Source organism: Corylus avellana, chromosome ca4 (genome assembly GCF_901000735.1).
Source record: "Corylus avellana chromosome ca4, CavTom2PMs-1.0".
In the NCBI taxonomy this organism is placed as follows: Eukaryota; Viridiplantae; Streptophyta; class Magnoliopsida; order Fagales; family Betulaceae; genus Corylus; species Corylus avellana.
In genome coordinates this window covers 15,250,962-15,277,020 of record NC_081544.1, presented here as the reverse complement: position 1 = coordinate 15,277,020, position 26,059 = coordinate 15,250,962, and the positions used below count along the sequence as shown (strand labels likewise).

Genomic DNA, 26,059 nt, shown 5'->3' with positions numbered 1-26,059 from the left:
GATGTGAGATGTTTGCTGTTATGATTTCTTATGGCTTCATTTTTTATTTTCCTTAAATTTTGTACATTTATCACTTGAATTTGCTCCATTCCTCCACATTCCATTTTTTTACAAAAGCAAATACAAGCACCTTTCCCATCAAAATGATCATTGCAATTATGAGAACACTCAGAAAGATTATCCAAAAGAGACCAAAAGAATTGAAACAAAATAGTCATATGAGCAAAATGATTACATTGTGCAGAACATTACAATTGGGCAAATCAAAACTAAAAAAAAAAAATCTACACATCTGTTTGGAAGGAGCTCTCCTACAGTTTAGATAATACACAAAAGTGGCTTTTATCACTCATCCTTCACAATCATGAATGAGTGGGATAAATGAATTTTCTTTCTTCTTTGTTTCCCTAATTTCTTCCATTATTCGACTTGGTGCTTTCCCGGTAACCTGCTGAGCAATCCAACCTAAACCATCATACAAGCTTTCTCCTGTGAGGGCACGTCAAGCTTGAATGTGCCAATCATGATTCTTGATGCTATGGAGAGAGGCATTCTGTAATTTTGGTTGGGGTCATGGCATCCTTGAGGTCTTGTTTGTTTGCAAAAAAACTAGTATAGTAGAATGTTGAAGATCCTCATGTCCCAGCAACCTGAAGAGAAAGAGAAATGGTTAACAAACCACCCACCAAGCATCTATATATAACAAAATTTCAAGAGATTTGTTTTCATCAAAAAAGCCAAAGTGGACATCACTCAAATACGTGGGAGTGCACAAGAATCTTCAATAACTATTGATGTAAGTTCTAATAAGGGTTTGTGCACATCTAGTCTAATTAACGCTTCCTTTACCATTTTTAATTGTCGTTCCGGATCACAAATTTCTCAAACTCATCCAAAAACCTCAAAAAACATTCCCAACAAAAGTTTCTAAAGAACAAAACAGATAATAACAAAAATTCACCAACATATTACTCCAAAAAATTACCAACCAGCCATAACAAACACAGAAATGCTTCCTTCATTGTTATAAGTGCCAAACCTGAAAGAAACCCAGCTAAGGAAATCAATTACAAATATATACAAGCAAAGTGAAATTGAATCAATGATCGGACTGGGCAATCAGCATTGTATCTTTTTTGGGGTGGGGATCAAGACAATCCATTATATTATGCTACGAAAGTGCCCCAAAGTCGTATTATCATCGTCTAATCAAGCACTTTCACCAATACTGCACAACAGATACACACAAAGCCTTTGTGTGTCAACAAAAGGCAGAACAAGGCATCCCTAAGGAGTTCATAGAGCTGTGATAGGAAATACTTCAACAATCTAAACTTACGCTAGATTAAGGTCTTAAGAGAATACAATATTATATGATTCCTACATTTAATTCCAAACAAACCCACTCGTAATGGTATAAAGCTGTTTTTGGAAATAAAACTGACCAGCACTTCCTGTGAATCCAGAAATAAATTCAGTCACTTGTCCCGTGCAGACACATACTTGCTCTGCCACAATAAACAAATCACACATTAACACATCATTATCAATCAGCCGAATTCAATCGAGAATTTGAGATGAAAAAACAACCTCCAAGCAACTCCAATAAAACAGATAATCTCCTTAAAAAAAAAAAAGAGCTCTACCACATTATTACCTCAGATTGACTCTGGATGAGGACAAAGCTAGGTTTTGATTCGGCTTCGCTCGTGTACGGGACCCAAATCAAACTGCCGTTTCCAGAGCTAAACCTCCAAATCTAATAGAGTGGTCTGAGAGAGAGCCAGAGCCAAACTGCAAGCGTCTTCTAGGCAAAACCCCTGTCGTACTCAAACCTCCGTCGTTACCGAACCCAAACCTTCGGCGTCTTCTGAGCAAAACCTCCGCCAGACCCAAAACACCGTCGTTTTCGAACCCAGTCAACCGACGCCAGTGAGTTTCGACGTCACCGTCACCGTCTGAGAGAGAGAGAGCACTGAGAGGGAGAGAGAGAGAGAGAGAGCGTTGAGAGAAGTTTCAGAGGGAAAAAGAGAGATGGCGAGGGAAAATGGGAGAGAAGGGCATCGGGGAGAGAGAAATAATTCAAACTAAAATTTTGGTATATTTTGGCCATCAGAAAACTTTAAAAAAATAAAATAAATTAAAGATGCCACGTAGGCATTTATGGGCCAAAACTGGGGAATATATTGCATTCTAGCATTTCCCTTTAGTGACTAAATTAAAGTCAATGCACGCGTGACATGGTTGACCGACATCGATTTACCCTATGAAGACGTCGGGTCCACCAGCCTCAATAACTTTTCCACTTAAATATTCTCAACTGACCTCCCTCCTCGCAGACTGTTCGCCCTACTTTCTTGGCAGTTGAGCTTCACATGCTCACAGATAAATTTATTGTGATTTTTTTTTTAATAATAATAAAATATAATTGATGTAATATAAAAATAAAATAAGATATTGATTTTTAAGAAGAAAAAAGAAAAGTTCTGAAAAGATGTTGATTTGATTTTTGAAAAAATTGAAAATAAGGAAAGCGGAAAAGGGAGAAGGAAAGGAGTTGCTATGCAAGTTCATTAACTTTTAGGATATTTCATCCTTTTTAGCAAATTCAGAGAGAATAATTTTTCTACTCGTTTCTAGAGGATCCGGTCCAGATAGAAAAAAAAAATGTGGAGGATCCGAAGAAGCAGTTCACTATAGTTCTTCTTTTGGGATTTCTAAACATATGATAAAATCAAAGAGTTTTATTTCAAAATAAAAAATAAAAATCTACCTAATATTGGGGTTAAAAATAATGAAAAAAGTGAAAAGGAACGCCGGAGGGTGCAAAATTAAAAGAGTGAAAACATCATTATGGGCATGGGGCTTTGCAATTAATTAAAGAAAAAGGAAGAATCCGTATAGCATCGAGTTAATATATAAAGTAAAGAATCCCCCATCTTGAATCCTTGATGAGGCCTACTTTGCATTTATATAAATTTAATAATGAATAAAAAAAAAAAAAAAATTCCTATCTTGATAGGACGAGGGAATCGTCTAAAGTTTTACCAAATGATTTTTTTTTTTTTTTTTTTTTTGGTTCGGTTCAGTCACATTTGACTTAATACATATTTAGCTAAACAACACATTTTTTTATTTTATCTACAACTTTTTCAAAATATATACATCTGACTCAACATTTTAACTATTCACTTTCTATTTTATTATTTTTTTCTTTATCTACTTTTCTTATTCTTGAAAAAGAAAGAGAATCATATTTATTCCCTAAAACGAAAGAGAATCATATTTATTATTTAATTTTTTAACATATAAATTATAGATTGTTAAGCTACAATGCTCAATAAAATTGCTTAGAATTTATGCAAGCAGCTCAACAAATCTTTAGTTAGTATGTTAAGCCTAATGTGGAGCATTTTTTTGCTACGACTAATGTTGCTTTTAGCTATTTTGTTAAGTCAATGCAGAAGCGCTCAGAGTGAACAGTGCTAAACAAAGTTGCTTACCATTGTTCACTCACAAACTAATAAAAAATCAATAAAACTCCTCTTCCATTTTTTATTTCTTTTTTCACATATACTCTATTTCAATGAAAATTTGAGGAGAAATTGTCTTATTTGTATTGAAACAGTCTATATATATATATATATATATATATATATATATATATTGAAAAATAAGAATGTTAGGAAAAGACAAATTTTAAAAAATATAACCATTAGGATAATATAAATAGTAAAAAATATGACTGTCAACAAAACAAAAATTTTCAAAAAAAAAGACCGTTAGGAAAAGAAAAATATTCAAAAATATGAGTGTTAGAGAAAGTAAAGAAATATTTGGAAAATAATATTTAAATAAAATAATGAAAGTGTATAATTAAAATGCTAAGGCTGATGGGTACTTTGAAAAAAGTGAATAGTTAAAATAAAGAAATATGATTTTTTTTTATAGCTATTTTTGGCTAGTAAATTTGGTGCAGTCTCACCAAAACAAGTTTTTAGTTATATCTGGTGAGACAATTTGGTAAAAGTGGCTAAAAACTCTAATTCAATTTTCAGTCTCGCCATTGTAATGAGAAAAAAATTGTGAGTGAATAGTACTCACCACTAATAGTGAGTACTGTTCACTCACTTATTAAATAAAAAAGTAATTTCTCGCTTTCCCTTTATGTTTTTCGTCTCTCTCATCTTTTAATAATTAAAGAAAAATAAACAAATATTTAAAAAATAAAATTTAAATTGAATAGTAAAAGTTAATTGTTACAATAGTGAAGTTTTTTGGGATACTCTAAAAAAGTGAGTAGTTAAAATAAAAAAAAAATAAAAAATAAAAAAATAAAAAAATAAAAAAATTTACTTTTGATTATTTTGGTAAGTAAAATTTGGTGAAACTGCTAATAATGTTCTAATTGCTATTGGGGATATAAAGCATTCTCATCAAGTCAGCTAAAATAGCTAAAAGTTTATTTTGACTAGTCAAAATGTTCAAATTGGTCCAAAATGCTCTGTATTAGGCTCACCAAATTGTTGAAATATTTTGTGAGTGTGAACAATGCTATCGGTCAACTCACTAAATGTAAAAGTAAAGAATTAAAAAAAAAACAAAAACAAAAAACAAAAAACGAAGCCTTCTCTTTCCTCTCAATCTTTTTGTTTTCTCTATTTCATTATTTCTCTATGACGGTTAAGAAAAAGAAAAAAAAAAATATATATATATATATATATATATATATATATTTAAAAAAAATATGACCATTTAAAAAGACAAATTTTCAACGAATGATATGATTATTATAGAAAGAATAAAGATATAATTGAAAAATAATATTTAAATAGAATAGTAAAAGTGAATAAGAAAATATTGAGCTAGATGTCGGTGATTTAGGGTTCGTTTGGGTTTGCAATTTCAAAAAGTGTGACTTAAAAATAACGATTTTAAAATATAATATTTAGGAAAATTATATCTAAAATCCTTAGGTAAACGCGTTTTTTTAAAAAACTCTCTGGGTATTTTTTTTTTGGAAATTTAGTCCATGTGTCACTCGAAACTACTAGAAAACTCTCTACCGTCAATTTTTGTTAACTTCCGTTAGTCTACTCAAAACTCACCGTTTTATCTGATTAAAATATTATTTTTTTATTAATTTAATTTAAAAATTCAATCTTAAAAAAAATTGCGGGCCACCCCAAACCACCTGGGGGTGGCTTGCGGCCACCCCATAGGGGTTGGGGGTGCCACCCCTGGCCACCCTTCAAATTTTTTTTTTAATTTTTTTTTTAATTTTAATTTTTATTTTTTTTAAGATTGAATTTTTTAAATTAAATTAATAAAAAAATAATATTTTAATCAGATAAAACGGTGAGTTTTGAGTAGACTAACGGAAGTTAACAAAAATTGACGGTAGGGAGTTTTCTAGTAGTTTCGAGTGACACAGGAACTAAATTTCCAAAAAAAAATACCCAAGGAGTTTTTAAAAAAAGCGCGTTTATCTAAGGATTTTAGATATAATTTCCATAATATTTAAAAACACAATTAAAAAAATAAATAAAGTGATTTTTTAATTAAATATATAGGGTAAATTTGCAGAGTAATTGGAGGCGCCAAAAAAGTCACAGTTGTGCACCATCCAGAATCCACATGGGATTTAGGGGAGATCAATACTGGCTGTAGGTTCATGCACAGAAGACGAAGACAATTTTTTTCAAGAGATATTTTTTTAATGTTTTGGTTAAACCATGATTTTCATCCTTTGAGGTGAGAGTGAGACAAAAATGAAATGAGTTTTGTTACGTCTTCTGGGCTACTTTTAAAGGGACGGTAATGGCGTTATAAAAGGCGGGGGCTTGGGCTTATATATAGCTGCTTCACAATCCCATCATCATCATAGAGAGAGAGATGGTGGTGCAAGTGCAAATGTTATTCCAGATCATTTTGTTATTGTGTTCCATTTATGCAATATTTGTACAAGCAGCGGATTTAGCAATTAATTGTTCATGTCAAGATCGCTGTGGAAATGTTAGCATTCCATACCCTTTTGGAATAGGAGCTGCTTGCTAACTTCATCACTGGTTTGAAGTAGTTTGCAATTATAGCGTGTCTTCAGGTCCTCCCAAACCTTTCTTGATAAGCCTCGGCCTCGAGGTGCTCAACATTTCATTAGACACTCCTTACTCAGAAATCAGTACACTTTTCGTCAATTATCCGACACTTTCTCTTTGTAATAATGTTTCAAAGAGCACAGCAAAATATGAAGTTAGAAAACAGCCCTTTCATCTTCTCCCAGTCCGAAAACATATTCGTCGCCATGGGTTGCGACAACTTTGCCCGAATGACGTCCTCAGATGGTTCAGTTATTGGGTGCATGTCAATTTGTGATACGAGTAAAGTGATCATAAATAGTACCAGTAGTTGCCATGGCTATAAGTACTGCTGCCAAACCACAATTGCCTCAAATCTCGATACCTTCAATATAACTATAGAACCAATAAATACCATGGATCCTATCATCGATGGATGCAAGTCTGCATTCTTGGTACAAGCAAAGTGGTTCAAGACCGCATACCCATTCTCAAATGTGTCATTCTTAAATGTGTCGTACGCTCCTGTGGTGTTGGATTGGTGGATTCCAATAACATCATTAACCATCCCCCTTCCAATGGCCAATTATACGCGGAACCGCGACCCCAAGTACTATTGTTATAATAGTTCTATTTCAGCGAGTAACCCAAATAGCTCAAGTGTTACATGTTATTGCATAGGCGGCTTTGAAGGAAATCCCTATCTTCTTGAAGGATGTAAAGGTAATTAAATTTTTTGTAGCACTTTATTTATCTCTTTAATTCTTATTTTCCTTTTCGTTTATGTGTTAATTAATTATATAGTTCTATGAATTAAATTCGTAACACGTGTATGACAATTGTATCATAGGCAAGATTTGTTAGAATATATTAGCTAGGATATAAGATTCACAACGTGCTCAAATCAATACCATGCATCGATCACAGCAACGTCAGTACTACATACAGGTGCCTTATGCCATGAAAAATTTACAGGTGTGCCCATGAATATGATCCTGAAAATAAAAATAACAAAACACACAATTTTGATAAAATTTGATGATCTAATAAAATTTCATTTTGGCCGGTAGATCATTTGTAAAATTAATATATTTCCAAAATACTAGGACTTAAAAAGAAAAACTAAACAAGCCCCCGGCCTAAATTATTTCAGAATTGTTTAAAATTAGCCCTAACCGAGACTAAAAAAATAAAAAATAAAAAAAACAAACAAACTAAAATCGGCGCAAAAAGCACATAGGTCATAAAAATTATCATAATATTAATTGAAATGATTGAGTTTATTTATTTTAAGCTTTTATGATAATTGATTTGAATTTTGGTGCATATATATATATCACAGACTAACCGTGTTTCTCTTGTTGCATGTCCGATATTAACGAATGCGAGGACCCAAAGAACCGTTGTTTCAATAATGGATACTGTGTAAATACTCATGGGTCTTACATATGTTACAGTAAGAAACCTCGAGTTATGCTCGTGACAGGTATGTTTGCTCAGATGAAACTATTAAAAATGAAGGCTTCTCATTTTATTTTTCTGTTGAAAAAGTGAGCCAAAAAACCACCCACACAATATAAATATAAATCTCATATTTTGACTGATTTTCTTTCACTTTCCTTCTTTCAATTGATCCCTCTTGCTTTGGATGTACATTCTTTTAGGAGAATTACTAATATGCTTTGGCAAATCTTCAAAAAAAAAAAAAACAAAAAACAAAACAAAAATTTTAAATTTTAAAAAAATAAATTAAAAATTAAAAATTGAAAGGGTCAAAATGGACTCGCCATGATTACATTTCTAAAACTTACGGCACTCTGTTATACTCCTTGTCTCCCTCAAAGTGCTCATATCCCAATCTTTGAAGTATTTCAAAGCATGTGTAGTGGCAAATCTCTTATTTTTTTTCTTTCCTTATATATATATATATATATATATATATATATATATATATATAATAATTTTCGAATACTTTCTATGCAATTGATTTTCAATAAATATATCCCTCAAATTCACTTATTACTATCTAGAGGTATGCTTCAAGTATAATTGATTTTTGAGATATATTGGAACCTTTTATGATCATGATTTCTTGAAATTTTTAACAATTGCATGAGTGTGCAATTGTTAAAATAGTGATATATCATAAATTCAATAGTGGTTTTAAAGCCACATCAATTTTGAAATGATAGAAGAGATGTCTAGCATTACTCTTTGGCAAATCAATCACTTTGAGACAAACTAAAAAACAAAATTGTAAGATTGAGATTCTTTAGCAATCCACTCAAGGAGGGTGGCCAACCATCCCCAAAAGGATTTTTTTTATGTTGAGCAAATCATTTCAAAAACTCATGAGGGTCAACCACCCCCATAAACCTTAAGAGTGTGGTTGGCTTTATCCTCAACTCTTGACGGAATTGGTTTGGTCATCTTTTGAGGCTTAATGGGGATGGTTGAACACCTCATTGGGATGGCCGACCACCCCAAAAATTTTAAGGGGTAGTGCATCCAACCTCTTCGGTTGTTGGCTAAAGAAATCATTTCCTCTAAGTTTTTTTTTTGTTTTTTTTTTCTTTATTTTTTTAATGTTCAAAATAGATGACTTTACAAAATCATGACCGATAATTTAAAATAATAGTTACAATTTTTAAAATTGTAGGTATGGGAGTCTAATGCAAACATTTAAACCTTCATACTTTTACTGTCAAATCATTTTCCTCCTCAATAGCCCATTTTTTACCATCTCCTTTGGGAATACTTCAACTTCAATAATCAAAATATTTTAACATATTTTTGTTACACAATAGTTTGTCATGCTATTTCTAGCATTAAGAGAATATGTCTCTCTATTTTAAGTCAACGTTCTCAATCAAATCTATTGCTATAACCCTTTACTGCAATGATTAATCTTTCATGTTACATTGCGTTAAGCAGGTCTTACTTGTGGAGGCCTTGGGTTATTGGTTATGCTTGTTGGTGGATTGTGGTCCTACAAAGTGATAAAGAAAAGGGGGATGATTAAACAGAAGAACACGTTCTTCAAACGAAATGGTGGTCTATTGTTAAAACAACAATTATCTTCACATGAAGCCAATGTTGAGAACACCAAATTATTTAATTCAAAAGATTTGGAGAAAGCCACTGACCGTTTTAACGTGAATAGAATACTTGGCCAGGGAGGACAAAGCACTATTTACAAAGGCATGTTAGCAGACGGAAGAATTGTGGCGGTGAAAAAGTCCAGAGTAATTGATGAAGAAAAACTCCAAGAATTTATTAATGAAGTTGTCATTCTTTCACAAATTAACCACATGAATGTGGTTAAGCTGATTGGCTGTTGTTTGGAGACCGAAGTTCCTCTTCTAGTTTATGAATACATTCCTAATGGAACGCTTTTCCAATATGTTAACATCCAAATTGAGGAGTTTCCACTAACATGGGATATGCGCTTGCGAATTGCAACTGAAGTAGCAGGAGCTCTCTTCTACTTACACTCAGCAACTTCCTCGCCCCATTTATCATCGGGACATTAAGTCCACAAATATACTCTTAGATGAAAAATACGGATCTAAAGTAGCTGACTTTGGGACTTCAAGATCCATTACTATCGATCAAACTCACTTAACCACCTTAGTGCATGGCACTTTTGGATACTTGGACCCTGAGTATTTTCAATCAAGTCAATTTACAGAAAAGAGTGATGTTTATAGTTTCGGTGTTGTCCTTACTGAGCTGTTAACAGGTGAAAAGGCAACCTCTTCAACAAAGACGCAAGAACCCAAAAGTTTAGCCGCATACTTCATTCAGTCCGTGGAGGAGAACAATTTGTTTGATATTCTTGATAGTCGAGTTTTGAAGGAAGGTAAGAAAGAAGAGATCATTGCGGTTGCGAACCTTGCGAAAAGGTGCTTGAACTGAAATGGAAAGAAACGACCTACAATGAAAGAAGTCGCAATGGAGTTCGAGACAATTCAAATGCTGCAAAAAGCTCCTAACTTTGAGCAAAACTGTGAAGAGCTTGAATATGTTTGAACTATGAGATGTTGTTCCCACATCAACAAAGTCCAACTCTTCTGCATGTGGACTCCCAACCATTATTATCTTCCCAATCAGTATGAACTAGTATTTTGTTTAATGTTATGTTGTAAGTTACATCGCTTTTTTTAGTACGATACGCATTATAAGACCCTAATTTCACTATCTTACTTGAGTTATCACATCTTCAAGGATCCACAAACAAACAATTATTGTACGTAAATTTTTCAAAATTGCGAAGAAAAATGTGAATGATACCGAGGACTTAAAAGCCAAGATCTTGCGAGATGGTAGGCCTATCTAAAAGATCCAATGCCTTCAGGAATAGGGAGAGGTCGTAAAGGCCCTGTAGGTTTTTGATGTTCTGCCTTAACTTGTTGACACGTCAGGCATCGTTCCACGTATTGCTCGATATCCTTCTTCATTCCATTTCACCAATAACTTTTGTGTAAGTCTCGATACATCTTCGTGCTTCCCGGATGGACTGTATATAAGGATTGATGAGCTTCTGACAAGATGACCTTTTTCAGTTCTGCATTATTGGGAACGCACACTCGGTCACGAAATTTTAACACTCCATCCTTGGAGATTTGGAGATTTGGAAATTTGGTTGTAGCCCCTTCTCCACTTCTTCACGAATTATAGTTGACTCACTATCTAAAAGTTGTGCTGTCTTGATTCGTTCCAATAAGGTTGACTCCAGGGTTAGGCTGCCCATGCAAGATTGAATTATCTTTATCTCTGCTTTGTCCAGGTCAAGGAGTAACTTCCTATGCATCGTGAACATGGCCGATAATGTTCCCTCCATGGTTCTTCTGCTGAGAGCGTCGGCGACTACATTCCCCTTTTCAGGGTGGTAGTTGATCTTACAGTCGTAGTCGCTTAGTAGTTCCAACCAGCGCATTTGTCGCATGTTGAGCTCCTTTTGGGTGAAGAAATACTTTAGGCTCTTATGATTGGTGAAGATTTCGCAATGCTCTCCGTACAAGTAATGTCGTCATATCTTTAAAGCGAAGACTACCATGGCTAGCTCGAGATCATGAGTTGGCTAATTGCGTTCGTAGGTCTTCAATTGTCTTGAGGCATAAGCGATAACCTTCCCTTGTTGCATCAACACGCAACCTAAGCCTTTAAGAGAGGCATCGCTATAAATCACAAATCCGCCAGTCCCTGATGGAAGAGTGAGAACTGGTGCGGTGACTAGCCATCGCTTCAGCTCTTGGAAACTTTGCTCGTAATCCTCCGTTCACTGGAATTTTTCATTCTTCCTTGTTAATTTGGTTAACGAATATTACAAGATTTGCTGGCATGACATGACCTTTAATCGACACAAGACAACGTCTAACTACCAAGGTACATACGACAGTCTTTCCTACTGGGGTAGCCACTAATAGGCTTACATCTAATGATTTTAGCTTTAGGTTACTTGTTTTAGCAAAGGAGTATGACACAAATGAGTGCGTTGCTCCAGGATCAAAAAGAACGGAAGTTATACCATTAGAAATAGGGAGGGTACCTGCCACCACTTCATTGGACGTTGATGCATCACCAGGCGTTAGAGCATGAACTCGAGCAGTTGCATGGTTCTTCTGTTCCTCAAGGCGTTTCTGACCACTTAGGTTGTTGGCAGGGGCTTTGCAATCTCTTAGGATATGTCCAGGTTTCCTGCATCTGTAACATACCGGCTACCCAAACAGACAGTTCCCAGCATGAAGCTTTCCACATTTCTGACATGGTGCACGGTGACCACCATTTCCTTGTTGACAAGGTTGTTGTGGTGTAAAATTTCTCTGTGGGGTTTGGTGAAATCTCTTCTTACTGTGTTGCTCTCCTGAGTGGTTCCATTGTGGGACATTTCTCTTCCTCTGGTGGGAATACCCCGAATTTGCATTCTGGTTGGAATACCCTAAATTTGCATTCTGGGTCTGCTCAATTAACGTAGCTTTGTTGACGAGGTCTGATAAGTTTCCAATCTGGAATCCTACCACAAGGTTCATAATGCGTGGTTGCAGTCCTCTTTCAAACTTCCTTGCTTCTAGCTCTCCTGTCGACACGAGATAAGGGGCAAATCGTGATAGTTCGATGAATTATGCAACATATTGCTTTACCGTCATTGACCCTTGAACTAGGTCCGTAAATTCCTGGGCCCTGGCTTGTCGAACTGTTTGAGGAAAGAATCGTTCATAAAATTCTTTCTTGAATTCTTCCCAGGGAATGGGATCCTCTTCCTTTATTCCTAGCCAGCTTCGTACTTGTCCCTCCTTGGTTTCCCACCACCTATTTGCTTGATCACTTAGGAGGTAAGTAGCATACCTAACCATCTTATTATCGACACAGTCCATCACCTTTAGCGGTTTTTCTGTTTGCAGACACCAGTTTTCTACAGCTTCTGCACCCGCATTTCCTTCAAAGGTGGGGGTTGCTGCCGACGAAACCTTTTGAACGTGCAACCTTGTTGTCCTTCGCTAGTAGATCCTTTCCCGCGTCGGGCCTCATCTAGCAGGTTCGCGAGAGTAGTTGCCAACATTGTTATAGGTCTTAACTCATGGTTGATGATAGCGTTTTCTCCACTTCTGGAGTCGTTGAACTCGGTGTTGCTATCTTGGTTATTCTGAGTCGGAGACGTCATTTCTTCACAATCGATAATATAACAACCATTAAACAATTTAGACAAGAATCTTGTATTATCTAGTAGTGACTACAACAACTGACTCTACTTGGCCGGAATGTGGCTTCCCAGTAACCCAATTTTTTTTTTTTTTTTTGAAAAGTCTGCCAGAACCTTATAACCTTTGCTCTGATACCAAAATTGTAACATCCCCAGCCCGTTATGGCAGAGTTTGCCACTTTTCTTCTTTTACAACAAACGTTTTTGCAAAGATCGATAAGGAATATCAAAGTACTTGATTTTAAAGAATACGATAAATGTATGAAACATTCTTCAAGAGATTTTATTACAAACGAAATTAGAAAACATTAAACTTTAGTTGCGGAATATCATATTATTACAATAACTGATATGAAAAGACTTTGAAAGTTAATAATTGTTCCTGCCCCCATTCCGACCTCTTATTCCAGCGTCCTTTCTACCTGAAAACAAAAAATAAAACTGAATGAGCCCAAAGGGGCCTAGCAAGTAAAATCCACAACCATAAATAGTTTTACTCCTTATTCTCATTTTTGAAAATTATTTTCACAAATATATATACATCCAGCCATAATAATACATGTATGTACGGTTGCATCTCCCGTAGCATATACATATTATTACATCTAGTAATAAATCATCGTCATAAATCATCTTTATAAACTATCATCATAAGGCATCATTATAAATCATCATTGTAAATCATCATAGTATATCATCATTGAAATTATATTATCATTTTCTCATATTATGGCCCATATACATTGTTACCCCTGTGTACAAGGGTTACGGGTCCTTATGACCATGGCACTGAATTGTGGTACCAGCCATGCCCGACCGTCAATTAACTCTTTCTTGGTGCACTTAACGGTCATGTTGGTGGAATACCACCTTCTTGCATATCCTCCTTCAGTGGTTTCGCCTCCATCCGAGTATCAGTACCGAACTCCTCTCATCCTTACTTATCTTGCGGCCAAAAATACTCTCCTCCATACATATGCCCTCATTTCATAAACATTTAACTCATTTCTTATACTTCTCTTTGTACTTCTTTTGATGCATCTTAGGGCAACATGTAGGAGGGTTTATCATCATTCTTCTTTCTTATAATCATTATCATTTCTCAACTTTCTTTTCTCAAAATGGAAATTTTTTTCAGATATAAACTTGTTGTACTTTAGAAAGCGTTTAAAGAAATAGAAACTTTCTAAATAATTATTTTAGAAATCCTTCATACATGCAACATATCTCCATGACAGGTAAATAAAATAATCATTTACAGTTTAATACAAGAATGTATAAATAGCATGACATGAAGTAATTTTAGAAGGGGTAGTGAATTTACTTACTTCTAGACTGAAGCTAAAAGTGGTCTGAAGGAATCTAGTTGCTCCAATCTGACTAACACTACTAGTATATCTTTTGAAACTAATTTCTCAAGTCCGCTATGTCTCGTGTTCTTCTTTCTTGCAGCGCTTTGTCTCACCCTTTCTCTCTCTGCTCTGAGTAAACACTCTTAGAAAGAAGAAAGACCGAGTAGAAAGCGGAAGAAGGAAGAATATGTGTAAGAGAATGGAGGGGAGTGGTGAAATTTGTGAAGGGGAAGAGCTTTATATATAGGAAAAACCAAATACTATTCTACCTTCAATTTACAATTCTACCCTCATTTTACTATTCTACCTACCCATACTATTATACCTACCTTTGACTATTCTACATTCCATTTACAATTCTACCCTCCTTATACCAATTCTATTATTTCTACCATTGACTATTCTACCTTCCATTTACAATTATACCATCATTTTACTATTCCACCTACCAACACTATTATACCTACCATTGACTATTCTACATTCCATTTACAATTCTACCCTCCTTATACCAATATTATTATACCTACCATTGACTATTCTACCTTTCCTTACTATTCTACCTACCAATACAATTCTTCTTACCATTTACTATCCTATTATTTCACCAATTATCATTCTCTAATTATCACTCTCTGAAACACCATAAATTTCCCAAAAATCATTGGCTAAAATTGATATTAAAATAACATCATCATCAAAATAATCTATTTAAATAACTTTAAAAATTCTGGGGCGCTACAAGACTGATCCCCAAAAACTCATTTATTATAGTGTTTATTTTGATCGAATCATTCTTGAAAAAGATTGGGGGGAACATCCCTCGCACCTCAGAAAACTAGATGATTTTCCAATTCCTTTTTGTTATTATGATTATGTCAATGCCTGGTTCAAGTTTATGCTCTTCCAAAATTCCAAATTTAATCACTCCTGGTTCTTAAGCTTTGATAAAGAATTTGGAGGCATTCTCCCCCTCTGATTTTCTAACTGGTGGAAAAAAATTCGGTCTTATCTCTGACATTCTCCCATTGAAAATTGTTGAGGCTTTTAAATCATTCAAAAATCTTTACAATACTGATGAACATGGGGCCAAGTTTCCCCACACTCTCCATTTTGCTAAAAAATTCAAAGTTCCCTGGATCATCAAGTGGCAATATGTTATTCTTGATGACAAACTTGAACGCCATTGGTATATTAAATGGTGGGATAATTACCCACGAACTGATAATTTAATTGACAATGTCAAAGCACTAGCCCAATTACCAAAAATCCAAGCTCCTTCAATTCCTAAACAATTGACCATTGGCAATCCTGCCCAATTAATAACCCCCAGCACTTTCCTCTCTCCTCCAAAAGAGGTCGTTGCCCCCACTACTTCTTCCAATTCTTCCAAGAAAAAATCATCTTCGAAGAAAAAAGAGAACAAAGAGATTCTAAAAGCATTACTCAATTCTCTCGATGACAGTTCCAGTTTTGAAGAAGATAAAAAATCTTATGCATCTTCTGAAGCTACATTTAACCCTATGCGAGAATGGTATGGGAATTCTGGTTTTCCCGGTGACAGTCCCGATAATTATTATCTAGGAATTGAAGATTTATAGTTCATTTGCCCTCCGTGGCACCATTGACAGATCATTTGCCTCCGTGGTATCATTGACAGATCATTTGCCCTCCGTGGCACCATTAACAGTTCATTTGCCCTCTGTGGCACCATTTACCGTTCATTTGCCCTCGTGGCACCATTTACCGTTCATTTACCCTCGTGGCACCATTTATCGTTCATTGACGTTTGCCAGGTCATCATGGCACAATTACATTACAATTCCTGCCAACATCATAGTGCTTGCTACAGTCACACTACAATGTCTGCCGACACTACAGTATTTACTTTTACTATTAAATTTTCTGATGTAATTTACTTTTACTTGTACTTTTCTGATGTAATTTTATTTACTCGCTGGATTCTGTCTATAAAAGGACAAGTCCCCTTCATTGTAAGGCAGAAGCTTTCAGCCTAAATACCTAAAATTCCTCTACATCCATCATGCTGCTTTCTACTTGTAATCATTTCTGCTTTTGTGTAACCTCACTACTTCCAGTTTACGTTTGAATTTGTAAGTACTCTTGTTAATCAAATCCTTTGATATCTTTCCATTATCTATTTGTTTTATTTCTCTCTTACCCTTTTATACGCTCCAATTTTGCGCTTACTCTGGAAAATCTTGCATCATGTTTATTTTAATTGCATATACTTCCTACATGGATGGTTCTACTACTTTATTTTCATTTAGTTTCAATTAGTTATTTTCTTTCTTTACCTCCTTGGTATCAGAGCCATATAATATGCCTTAGTTATTTCATCCGATGTGGAGTACAACAAATTTTGAGTATTAAACCATGCATTTTGAGATTATTTTTAAAGCCTCATGACTATGTATTAAGTTTACTTTACACTAGTTGAATCTTGTGATATCTCATAATGCCATGTGTAGTAGCTTGATTCTTAAATTCCGAGAATTGTGAAGATGGAGTTTGTTTTGTTAAGCTTGCTAATAAATGAAAACCATGATACTTCATTCTTGGGGATAACATGGTAGTAACAATGTTTGTGGGTATCATTCATATTAAACCCTCACGAGACTTCACTCGTCTTTTAGGGATGCCTAGGAGTTTAAAAGGCTTGTTGAATATGCTAAATGCAATCGTACATCCCATGAAAAAAAGATTTATCTTGTTGTTTTCAGTGTTTTTTTTCCAGTTTTGTATTGCTAAGGGACTAGTAATATGTAATTTTTAGAATAACAAAATAATGAAATTTCTACTGGCCATGACTTGAATCAATAAATTAATCTAAAGAGGTCTGAAGATACATGTTGGAGTTCTCATTATGGTACAGTTGTTAATCTTATTCTTATGTTTTCTTCTGTCATCGAAGCGATTGAAGATATTGTGGAAGATTGTTTATATTCTGAACAAATAGCGGAAGCAAATATACTAATTCAATCAATCCAGATTTTTGAATTTGCCTTCAATTTACATTTGATGAAAAGTGTTTTGGGAATTACAATTGAGTTATCTTATTATAAAGAAAAGTGTTTTGGGAATTACAAATCGTTATAATAAATTGGTAGTTACATTATGTGTTTTAAATAATAATTTAATTTTGCTGAATTATTTATTTCAATAATTATATTTTTTTAATATTTTTATTTAATTGTTTATTATATCAACCCCTGATCCAAAATGCTGGCTCCGGGATGAGTTATGCTTATGCAGAAGAAGAAGAAACAAGAGAGGGGAACGTCGGCTCGTGAGCTAACCAAAGAATAGAGAAACAAATTTAAGCAAAAGCGAGAGAGAAAGAGAAGGTTACCTTGAGTGAATGAGAGAGAGACAGAGAGAGAAAGAGAGTGGCAGATAAAAATATAAAATAAAAAAGAAAAAAGAAAAAAAGGGTAATTAGTTATGTAGTCAAGTAAATGGTCCAATGGGATGGGAGGGCTTACGCAAAGCAGACGAAGGGCCTGCGCACGCAACGCTGATCGCACCCTCTCATAAAAATCACGAGAAGCGTGCGTATTGTGGCGTCTCCCAGCTCCCAACCCTCTCCCACGTCAACATTCTGCGATTCCACCGAGGCTTCTCTGACCCTCTCTTCCGAGGTATTCATTTCAGATCTGCAACTACCGCTCCATTTTCATTACTCATTTCCGTCTTTCATGCCATTCTTCTGTGGTTTACTTGGCTAATTCGGCTTGCTTTTTGCTCAAAACTTCCTTTTCAATTTATATGATAGTTATTAGCTTTCCATTTCCTTGATTTTTTTTTCTTGGGTATGTTTGTAGCAATGGTTGGAAGCACTGACCTTTATGCTGGCGACCTGAACACTGAGAAGGTCGAGCCGTTGCCGGAGGACTTCGATCCGACGACGGTGATCAAGGAGCCTGTGCCTCCGGTAGTGGAAGCTGAGACTGAAGAAAAGGACAAGAAGAGGGAGATTGTGCTTGGGAGGAATGTGCACACCATGTGCCTGGCCATCATGGAGCCTGAATCCGATGATGAGGTCACTGGGGAGAGGGAGGCTTCTATGGCTAGCGTCTTGGCTCGTTATAGGAAGTCCCTCATTGAGAGGACCAAGCACCATTTGGGTATGTCATAAACTTTCCCGTTTTGATTTCACTGGTTTTTACGAAGTATTTTTCATCTTCTTCTGGGTTTTCTTGTTTGATGGTACGCTTTTTGCAAATGGGGTTTGTACTAATGTGGCGGAGTTTACATGAATTATTTATTATTGCTTTTATTTTTTTTTTAAACTTAGGAAATGGATTTGATTGACTTAACTTACATTTGGGTGTTGGGGGAATTCCAATATCACAATTAAGCGTTAGTATAATAGTATACGAATGATAAATATCGCATTAGAATGGGAATTGGAGATCGTGTGAATTTGTATGTACTTGGTAATTAATACACAAATGTATGTATGTATGTGTGATAGCATGTGTGCGCGGAATTAATCTTAACTCAGAGTGATTTAGATACTCTATTATAGTTGTCTTTGTTTACTATTTGTACCTTTGATTTGGAAACGAGGTTAATTGGAAGCTTTCTTCTTCTTTTTTTCTTTTTTGTGATAACCGGAGTATCCAGGGTTTCGTCCCAAGGATAAAGCTTGAGTTTTTGCCCACGAGTATGGCCCCAATGAATTGTTTGCACTCAAGGAGAGTCGAACATTAGACTTAATGCTTCATGAGGCACCAAGACTAAGTGACTTACCACTCAAGCCAACTCCTAGGGGTTACTTTGAAGCTTTTTAAATGGGCCTATACTACATATACAAATACAGTTCATGCCTACCCATGAAAAGGCAAAATTCTAAAACTATTATTATTTTATTATATTCAGATCGTTAAATTACCAATTGTCCCAAAATTTTAAGTTAATAAAAATAGTAGAATCTAATCATTTAATTTAATATTTTAACAATTCTTATCATATGTGGTTTCAAACTCCCCTTAAACAAGTAAAGCGCAACACATAGAATATTTTGATTGAAATAGGGGTAAATTGTAGAGTTCAAATCGAATATAAGACCTTTGCTTTGATATCATGTTAAACCATCAATTATCCCAAAAGCTTACATTATTAAGAACAGGTGAAAGTAATCATTTAATTTAATATTCTAGCACATATAAAATAAAGCATGTGCCTATGCATCACCAATCAGTGTATACTTGATGCACATGGGAAATGTATGGATAGCAACCTGAATGTCAAAGTTGGTTACTGTACTATCAGTTAACCACTAGTTTGATAAATTTTTAATTGGGATATATTTAGTTATAATTTAGTGTTCATAAATTCCTGCGGCATAAAATATCATTTTGGGAGCATGAGGTTGGAATTTATTTGTTGGAGCTTTTAGTATTGAACTCGAAGAATAAAACTCAGGAGAGTTGGCAGCGTGCATATAATATCTTCTTGTTCTTGTACACCGTCCTAACAAGTCAGAGTTGCTCCGTTACTATGATTTCATGCTAGCATGAGCTTCTCCTAAGACATATATGAGTAAGTAACCTGGATGACAAGAAATGTATGGGCTAGTTCTGAGACATATATGCTATCTTTTCTTTCATAAATTCAGGCTATCAGTTTTATAGTTTATTTTGGATTAGGACATTTTTGGTTTTTTTTTTTTTTTTGGTAAGAATAGTAATGTTCATTTAAGTTAAAAATTATTCCTGGGATGATAAACAACTAATGGATCAATGCACATTATATGGTTGGTTCCAATTAACTATCTACAATAAAATCTGAAATCTCTAATCGTATAGCTACTTAGTGCCATTTTTTCTTGAATTGTCTCTTACATGACTAAAAGATTTGGGTTTTTGGCACTTGTTGCCTTCTGTCTTTTTGCCAATGAGCTCTAGCTTAAATAGCATATCCCTCACCTTATAAGTGGAGAGTGGGAGTGTGGGTCCAAAACCCATCAGGTGCTATGGAACTCGGCAATAAAAGGAAAATTATTGCCATTTGTCTCTTCCAAGTTAAACTATGCAATATTTACTAAATTCTGCGTGTTTGTAAATTGTTGTGATAGTAGAATGATCTTGCTTTTAATTTTATTGGTGTTTGTGTGTGTTAATTTATTGTTTAGATCACAGACGTGGATGTGCATTTTATTTGTTTCATAACAAATTGTTTGCCTATATCCTTGATGGAATTTACTTCATTGACTATATCTCTCCTTTCAACTGTTAGGACAATCAATATATTTTTTTGTAGCTGGCAAGATTAAATCCAATACCAAATTGAATTTTTGAGCTGTTGCATCATATGAAGCTTTGAGCCTTTAACTGTCCTTACCGTGTATCATATATGCATGTCTAAAGTTTTGGGTTCTTTTAAAATGGTTATGCTTGAGAAAGTTGTTTCTTTTCAACCGCAAGTTTGTTTTATCTCCAATATATCTTGACATTCAATTTTCAGTTAAAGTTTGCGGCTTTTTCTTTGGTGGGGGCAGGGGGAAGTGTGGTGGGGAGGGTGGGAGGAGAGCTGAACAATTCTGATGTCTCGAAAGTTCTTTTGCTATAATATATATAGCTTTAAATGAATGATGCACCTTTTATTGTTTCCTCATGTTCATGCACTGAATGTTTTCATGCATAAAGGGCTTCTGGAAGTTTTTGTTTCTAAAGTTTCATGATAGCATCTATGAAGACTCTTAATGTTGATCATTTTATCTTATCTTTTTTCTTTTTGTACTTTCCAACTCCTCAGAACTCTATGTATTTGTATTGCATGAGCAGATGGATTATTCTGTGATGACCTTGTTTTTTATTGAAAAAATATACAAAAGTATGACACTGGTCTTAATATGTTCACCAAGTTCTATATGGGTAAAGTACTTTCCTTATCTTCAATATATTTACATTAAAGCATATTGCCATTCTCTCTTGCTCTCTCTTAAACACACACATCACCACAATTGTAGTGAGGAAATGGTTCGTGCAATCAATATGTATATAGTTTTTGTCCTGTTGCAGGAATTGCATTCGCAATTTAGTTCGCATTAGAGACAAGAAATCCCTTTCATTACATGCACAAGAAATTCTGACAATCTTCACATATGAACATTGCTAATAGGTTACCCCTATAACTTGGACTTCGATTATGGTGCTCTGGCACAGCTGCAACACTTTTCCATTAACAACCTTGGGGATCCATTTATAGAGAGCAACTATGGTGTCCATTCCAGACAATTTGAAGTGGGTGTTTTGGATTGGTTTGCCCGTTTATGGGAACTGGAAAAGAATGAGTACTGGGGCTACATTACAAATTGTGGCACAGAAGGCAATCTTCATGGTATCTTAGTCGGGTTAGTGATGATGAACTTCAGCTTTCTGAGCTTTTATTTTGATATTGTAAGACTAAGTTGAGTCCTTTTAAAAGAATCTAAACATATTACTTCCTGTTGCAGGAGAGAAGTGTTTCCAGATGGGATTTTGTATACCTCGCGTGAGACACATTATTCGGTCTTTAAAGCAGCACGAATGTACAGGATGGAGTGTGTAAAGGTGGACACTCTAGTCTCGGGTGAGATTGACTCTGAAGATTTCAAATTGAAACTTCTTTGTAACAAGGACAAACCTGCCATCATAAATGTTAATATTGGTAATGCTCTCTCTCTCTCTCTCTCTCTCTCTCTCATTGTTTTATGGCTCACTCATCTTTTATGGTTCACTCATTATAACTTTGCAGGAACAACTGTTAAAGGAGCTGTTGATGATCTTGATCTGGTTATACAGAAACTTGAAGAAACAGGATTCACCCCTGACAGGTTCTACATCCACTGTGATGGGGCTCTGTTTGGTCTCATGATGCCTTTCGTCAAACGTGTGAGTGTTCCATGCTTTTCTAACAACTGCAGGCTTCCAGGTTAGATGTGAAATGAACATTCTCAACAGGGTGCATATATAATGATGCGCATGTTGGAGTCGTGTATGATTCAGTAGTTACATTCTCAAGTGGAAAGTACAAAGATAAAATTCCCCGCCTTGCTGTCTTGATATATGACTTTCATCTGCTATCTGTAGAGTCTTGTTTGAGTTGGAAAAAAATTTGTTTGACTAGATGTTAGGAACTAGGAACTCCAAGGTACGACCCACCCGTTGAATGGAGGCTCATTTACATTTTACCTTGTTAAACACATGTTATGCTGTAAATATGCTATTTCGGTTTGTTTTCTATTTAAAGCTGATAAAATTTGGAAAAAAACCATGACCCTTAGTGAAGTCTTTTTCATTTGAATAATACTACTCTTCACACCACAATCACACTAACTGATTTGGCATGGGTAGTAGTAGCCCTTGAATCAACAATTGTTAAGGGCTACTAACCCATACAATGTCAGCATAGTGTGATTGTGGTCTGAAGTATGGCATTATTCTTTCCCTTTCCCTTCGCAACAGTCGATAGTTTGCCGAAACATGAATATTCTTTTCAATTGAAGAGCAAGAATATGATCAAGAAGCCTTGAAAAATATGCTTGTTTTCTCTATTCTTGTCTTAGGCTTGGCACAATTCAAGACAATATGTGCATTTGCATGTTCTTCTTGCTGGTCATGTAGCGTATACAGGCAGAAGATGCTATCTCCCAATCTTTTTTTAAAAAAATAAATAAATAAATACTCATTCTCAGTCTTTATTTTCAACAATGACATTTTGCAATTTCTACATGTTCTGCTGTGCTAATTTATATCGGTGAACAGGCACCAAAAGTTTCTTTCAAGAAGCCTATTGGAAGCGTGAGTGTTTCGGGTCACAAGTTTGTAGGATGCCCAATGCCATGTGGTGTGCAAATAACAAGATTGGAGCACATTAATGCTCTCTCAAGGAATGTAGAGTACCTTGCTTCTAGGGATGCAACGATCATGGGTAGCCGAAATGGCCATGCTCCCATCTTCCTCTGGTACACCTTAAACCGGAAAGGATACAGAGGATTCCGGAAAGAGGTTCAGAAATGCCTTAGAAATGCACACTACTTGAAAGATCGATTAATAGGTGCAGGGATCGGTGCAATGCTGAACGAGCTTAGTAGCACCGTTGTCTTTGAGCGGCCGCAGGATGAGGAATTTGTTCGAAGGTGGCAGCTTGCTTGCCAGGGCAACATTGCTCATGTTGTGGTGATGCCCAACGTCACTATAGAGAAGCTTGATGTTTTCTTGAATGAGCTGATTCAGAAACGTGCTACATGGTTTCAAGATGGAAAGCTTCAACCTCATTGCATTGCAGCAGATGTAGGCAAAGATAATTGTCTTTGTGCATTGCACAAATGACAGTTCTACCAAAACACAAATATGCAATTCCTTGTTTGTTTATTGTATCAGATATGTTTTTTATAATTCAACGTTTACCTATTATGCATCAATTACATCAGATTAGCTTTGAACTGTTTCTTAATTAATTACATTTGATTCCATTCCTGAACCATTGTCTTAGGCTATGGATATATTCAAATGATGATGTATTATTACTAAATGAGTTAATCTCTCTATATGCTTTAGTTTGCTCATGAACAATCATTATGAGCAATTTCAAATGACACTCTACTTGTAAATAAAAGAGGCAGTAGTCTGAGTGATGCTCTTCATATAATTAAGGATAAAGTTCTCTTAACTCCTTCAAACTACTACCTCAATCACAATTTCCCTCCAAACTATTAATTACGACAATTTATTCTTCAAACTATTAAAATATTGACAATATGTCTTTTAATGCTAGTAAAATGAAGTAATTATCCCTATAAAATTTTTAATAAGACACAAATATCCTTAAAAAAATTAAATATATTTAAAATTAAACAATATATATTAAAATATTAAAAAGGTTTGGGGGTGGCCTGACCGCCCCCATTTGGGCCAAGGGGTGGCTGAGCCACCCCCAAATGGCTGGAATGGGTTGGCGAGCCACCCCATGGCCTAATGGGGGTGGCCGGCCACCCCCTTGGCTCCTTTGAGGGTGGTTTCCTATTTGGTTTGGCTTGGGGATGCCACTCTCAACGTCCTCTCGTCCCCCACCCAACGGTCCCAACCCCCGATCTTCCAAAATCTTAGTCTGACCAAGAGAGCACAGCCCTCTGTGCCAACCAATTGAACCCACCCTTAACGCACCCAGTAAGGAAATAAAACTTGTATATGCAGTCGGAGCTCAAGGTAGACTAAGAATGAAAAAACCAACACTTTAAACATCACCAATCGATGTAAGGAAATCTAGTAAAGTTTGGAATGATATCAATAAATAAAAAATTAGGCAAAGATTAAATACCAGAGGCCATATACTGGTGCATGAGTTGGAGAAGGGAAAGATAACATCAAATTGGAAAGAAGATGGATTGGAATATGCGATGATTTGTTCCAAATCCAAACCCTTTCATTTCCTAAAAGGAAGGATGTTGATGGAAAGCAGAAAGCAGGAAAAGAAAAGAAGAAGAATGAGGAGAAGAAGCTTCGTTTGTTATGTTTGGTTCAGAAAGAGAAAGAAGAAGAAAATCAAAGAAATTTATTTGGGTAAAGGTTTGTCCGCGGGTCACATAAGGAAAAGATGCAGGAGCCAAAAAAAAAAAAAAAAAAAGCTGAGTTGCGATGGAAGATGCTCGCGTTTTGCGTTGTTATATTTCAGAAAAATGGGGTACTGCTGGATGAAACCGAAACGGTGGCCTGGAGTGGGTGAACTCGGCAGAGCTTTCTGCGATGGCGGGTTTGCGATCCGGGGCCGGGTGGAGGGGGACGACGAGAGGACGTTGAGAGTGGCATGGCTGGGATGATATTGAGGGCGTCCCTGTTTGGCGGGGGTGGGGTGGTTCGGCCTCGGCCACCCCCATTTGGGCCAAGGGGGTGCCAAGCAACCCCTGGTGGGTTGCCGGACCATCCCCAGTTACCTAGGGGTGGTCCGGCCACCATCTAGGGGGTGGCACCCCTGTTTTTGTTTTATTTTTAAGTTTAAAATTTTTAATTTTTTTATTATTTTTTATTATTTATAAGTTTTAGTTTTATTTTAATAAAGATAATTATATCATTTTACTAGCATTGAGGATACATTATTATTATTTTGGTAGTTTTGAGGGTAAATTATCATAATTAATAGTTTTTGTCAAAAATTATTATTAAAGTGATAGTTTGAAGGAGATAAAATCACTTTACCCTATAATATGCTTCTCATACATTTATTATTATTTTTTTTAACAAGTAATATGCATCTCATACTGTCATACATATTGTGTGCGGTGGAAAATAAAAAAGGATCTACTTCTACTTTTGCATCAATCACATTTTCAAAATTCTTCAATAAACTAGAAGAATATGTTAAAACTTAGCAGAGTCCATTAAGTTTTGGGACGAAGGGCCCGTTTGGGAGTGCGATTTCAATAAGTGCGATTTTAAAAATTGTGTTTTTTAAATCGTTACTTTTTAAAATCGCACAGGCATTTGGTAAAACATACTAAAAAGTACTTTTTTTTATCAATTGAGTGTTTGGATAACATTAGCATATAATTGCGGTTTCATGACCAAATTACCAATAAGGATGAATAAGGTGGGTGTTCTTGGTATTTTTTTTATTCCCGTTCTAAAAAAGGTAACTATTGCACCAAATATCTTTTTAATAGAAATCGTGATTTTGTTTTAAATTCGCACTTTTTCAATTAAGCACCCTCTAATCAGCTTATGAAAATTGCAGATTTTTTTGCGATTTTAAAATTTGCGTTTTTAAAATCGCAATCCCAAACACCCTAAAGTTGCGATTTGGTTTAAAATCGCAGATTATTTTTTAAAAAACACACTCACAAACGCACCCGAAATTTGACATCAAGTAATTTGTTATTTATGCATATATCCCAAGGAGCTTTCAAAATATTTTGATACTAT

At 35.3% G+C, this 26,059-nt stretch overlaps 1 protein-coding gene, 1 long non-coding RNA gene and 1 pseudogene across 2 annotated transcripts; 2 read left to right on the top strand and 1 right to left on the bottom strand.

Annotated features, from left to right (window-relative positions):
- Positions 1-177: 177 nt before the first annotated feature.
- On the bottom strand, positions 178-2,055 carry LOC132179734 (uncharacterized). The gene is made up of 3 exons (XR_009439960.1): positions 1,658-2,055; positions 1,446-1,508; positions 178-650 (listed from the first exon to the last, which is right to left on the bottom strand). It is a non-coding gene; the product is annotated as an uncharacterized LOC132179734 (long non-coding RNA).
- A 4,249-nt stretch (positions 2,056-6,304) lies between these two features.
- On the top strand, positions 6,305-10,109 carry LOC132178116 (wall-associated receptor kinase-like 3; annotated as a pseudogene).
- Positions 10,110-17,604: 7,495 nt separating this feature from the next.
- LOC132178827 (serine decarboxylase 1-like) lies at positions 17,605-23,597 on the top strand. The gene is made up of 6 exons (XM_059591386.1): positions 17,605-17,794; positions 17,978-18,280; positions 21,282-21,513; positions 21,616-21,809; positions 21,897-22,033; positions 22,907-23,597. The coding sequence occupies exons 1-6, from the start codon at positions 17,620-17,622 to the stop codon at positions 23,471-23,473; spliced, it is 1,608 nt and encodes a 535-aa protein (XP_059447369.1). The 5' UTR covers positions 17,605-17,619; the 3' UTR covers positions 23,474-23,597.
- Positions 23,598-26,059: the final 2,462 nt, after the last annotated feature.

Coding starts and splice junctions, on each gene's coding strand:
- LOC132178827 (XM_059591386.1), top strand. CDS start 17,620: ATGGGATGGGAGGGCTTACGCAAAGCAGACGAAGGGCCTGCGCACGCA. Junction 18,281..21,281: donor GAGGACCAAGCACCATTTGG/GTATGTCATAAA, acceptor CATTGCTAATAG/GTTACCCCTATAACTTGGAC. Junction 22,034..22,906: donor TGATGCCTTTCGTCAAACGT/GTGAGTGTTCCA, acceptor ATCGGTGAACAG/GCACCAAAAGTTTCTTTCAA.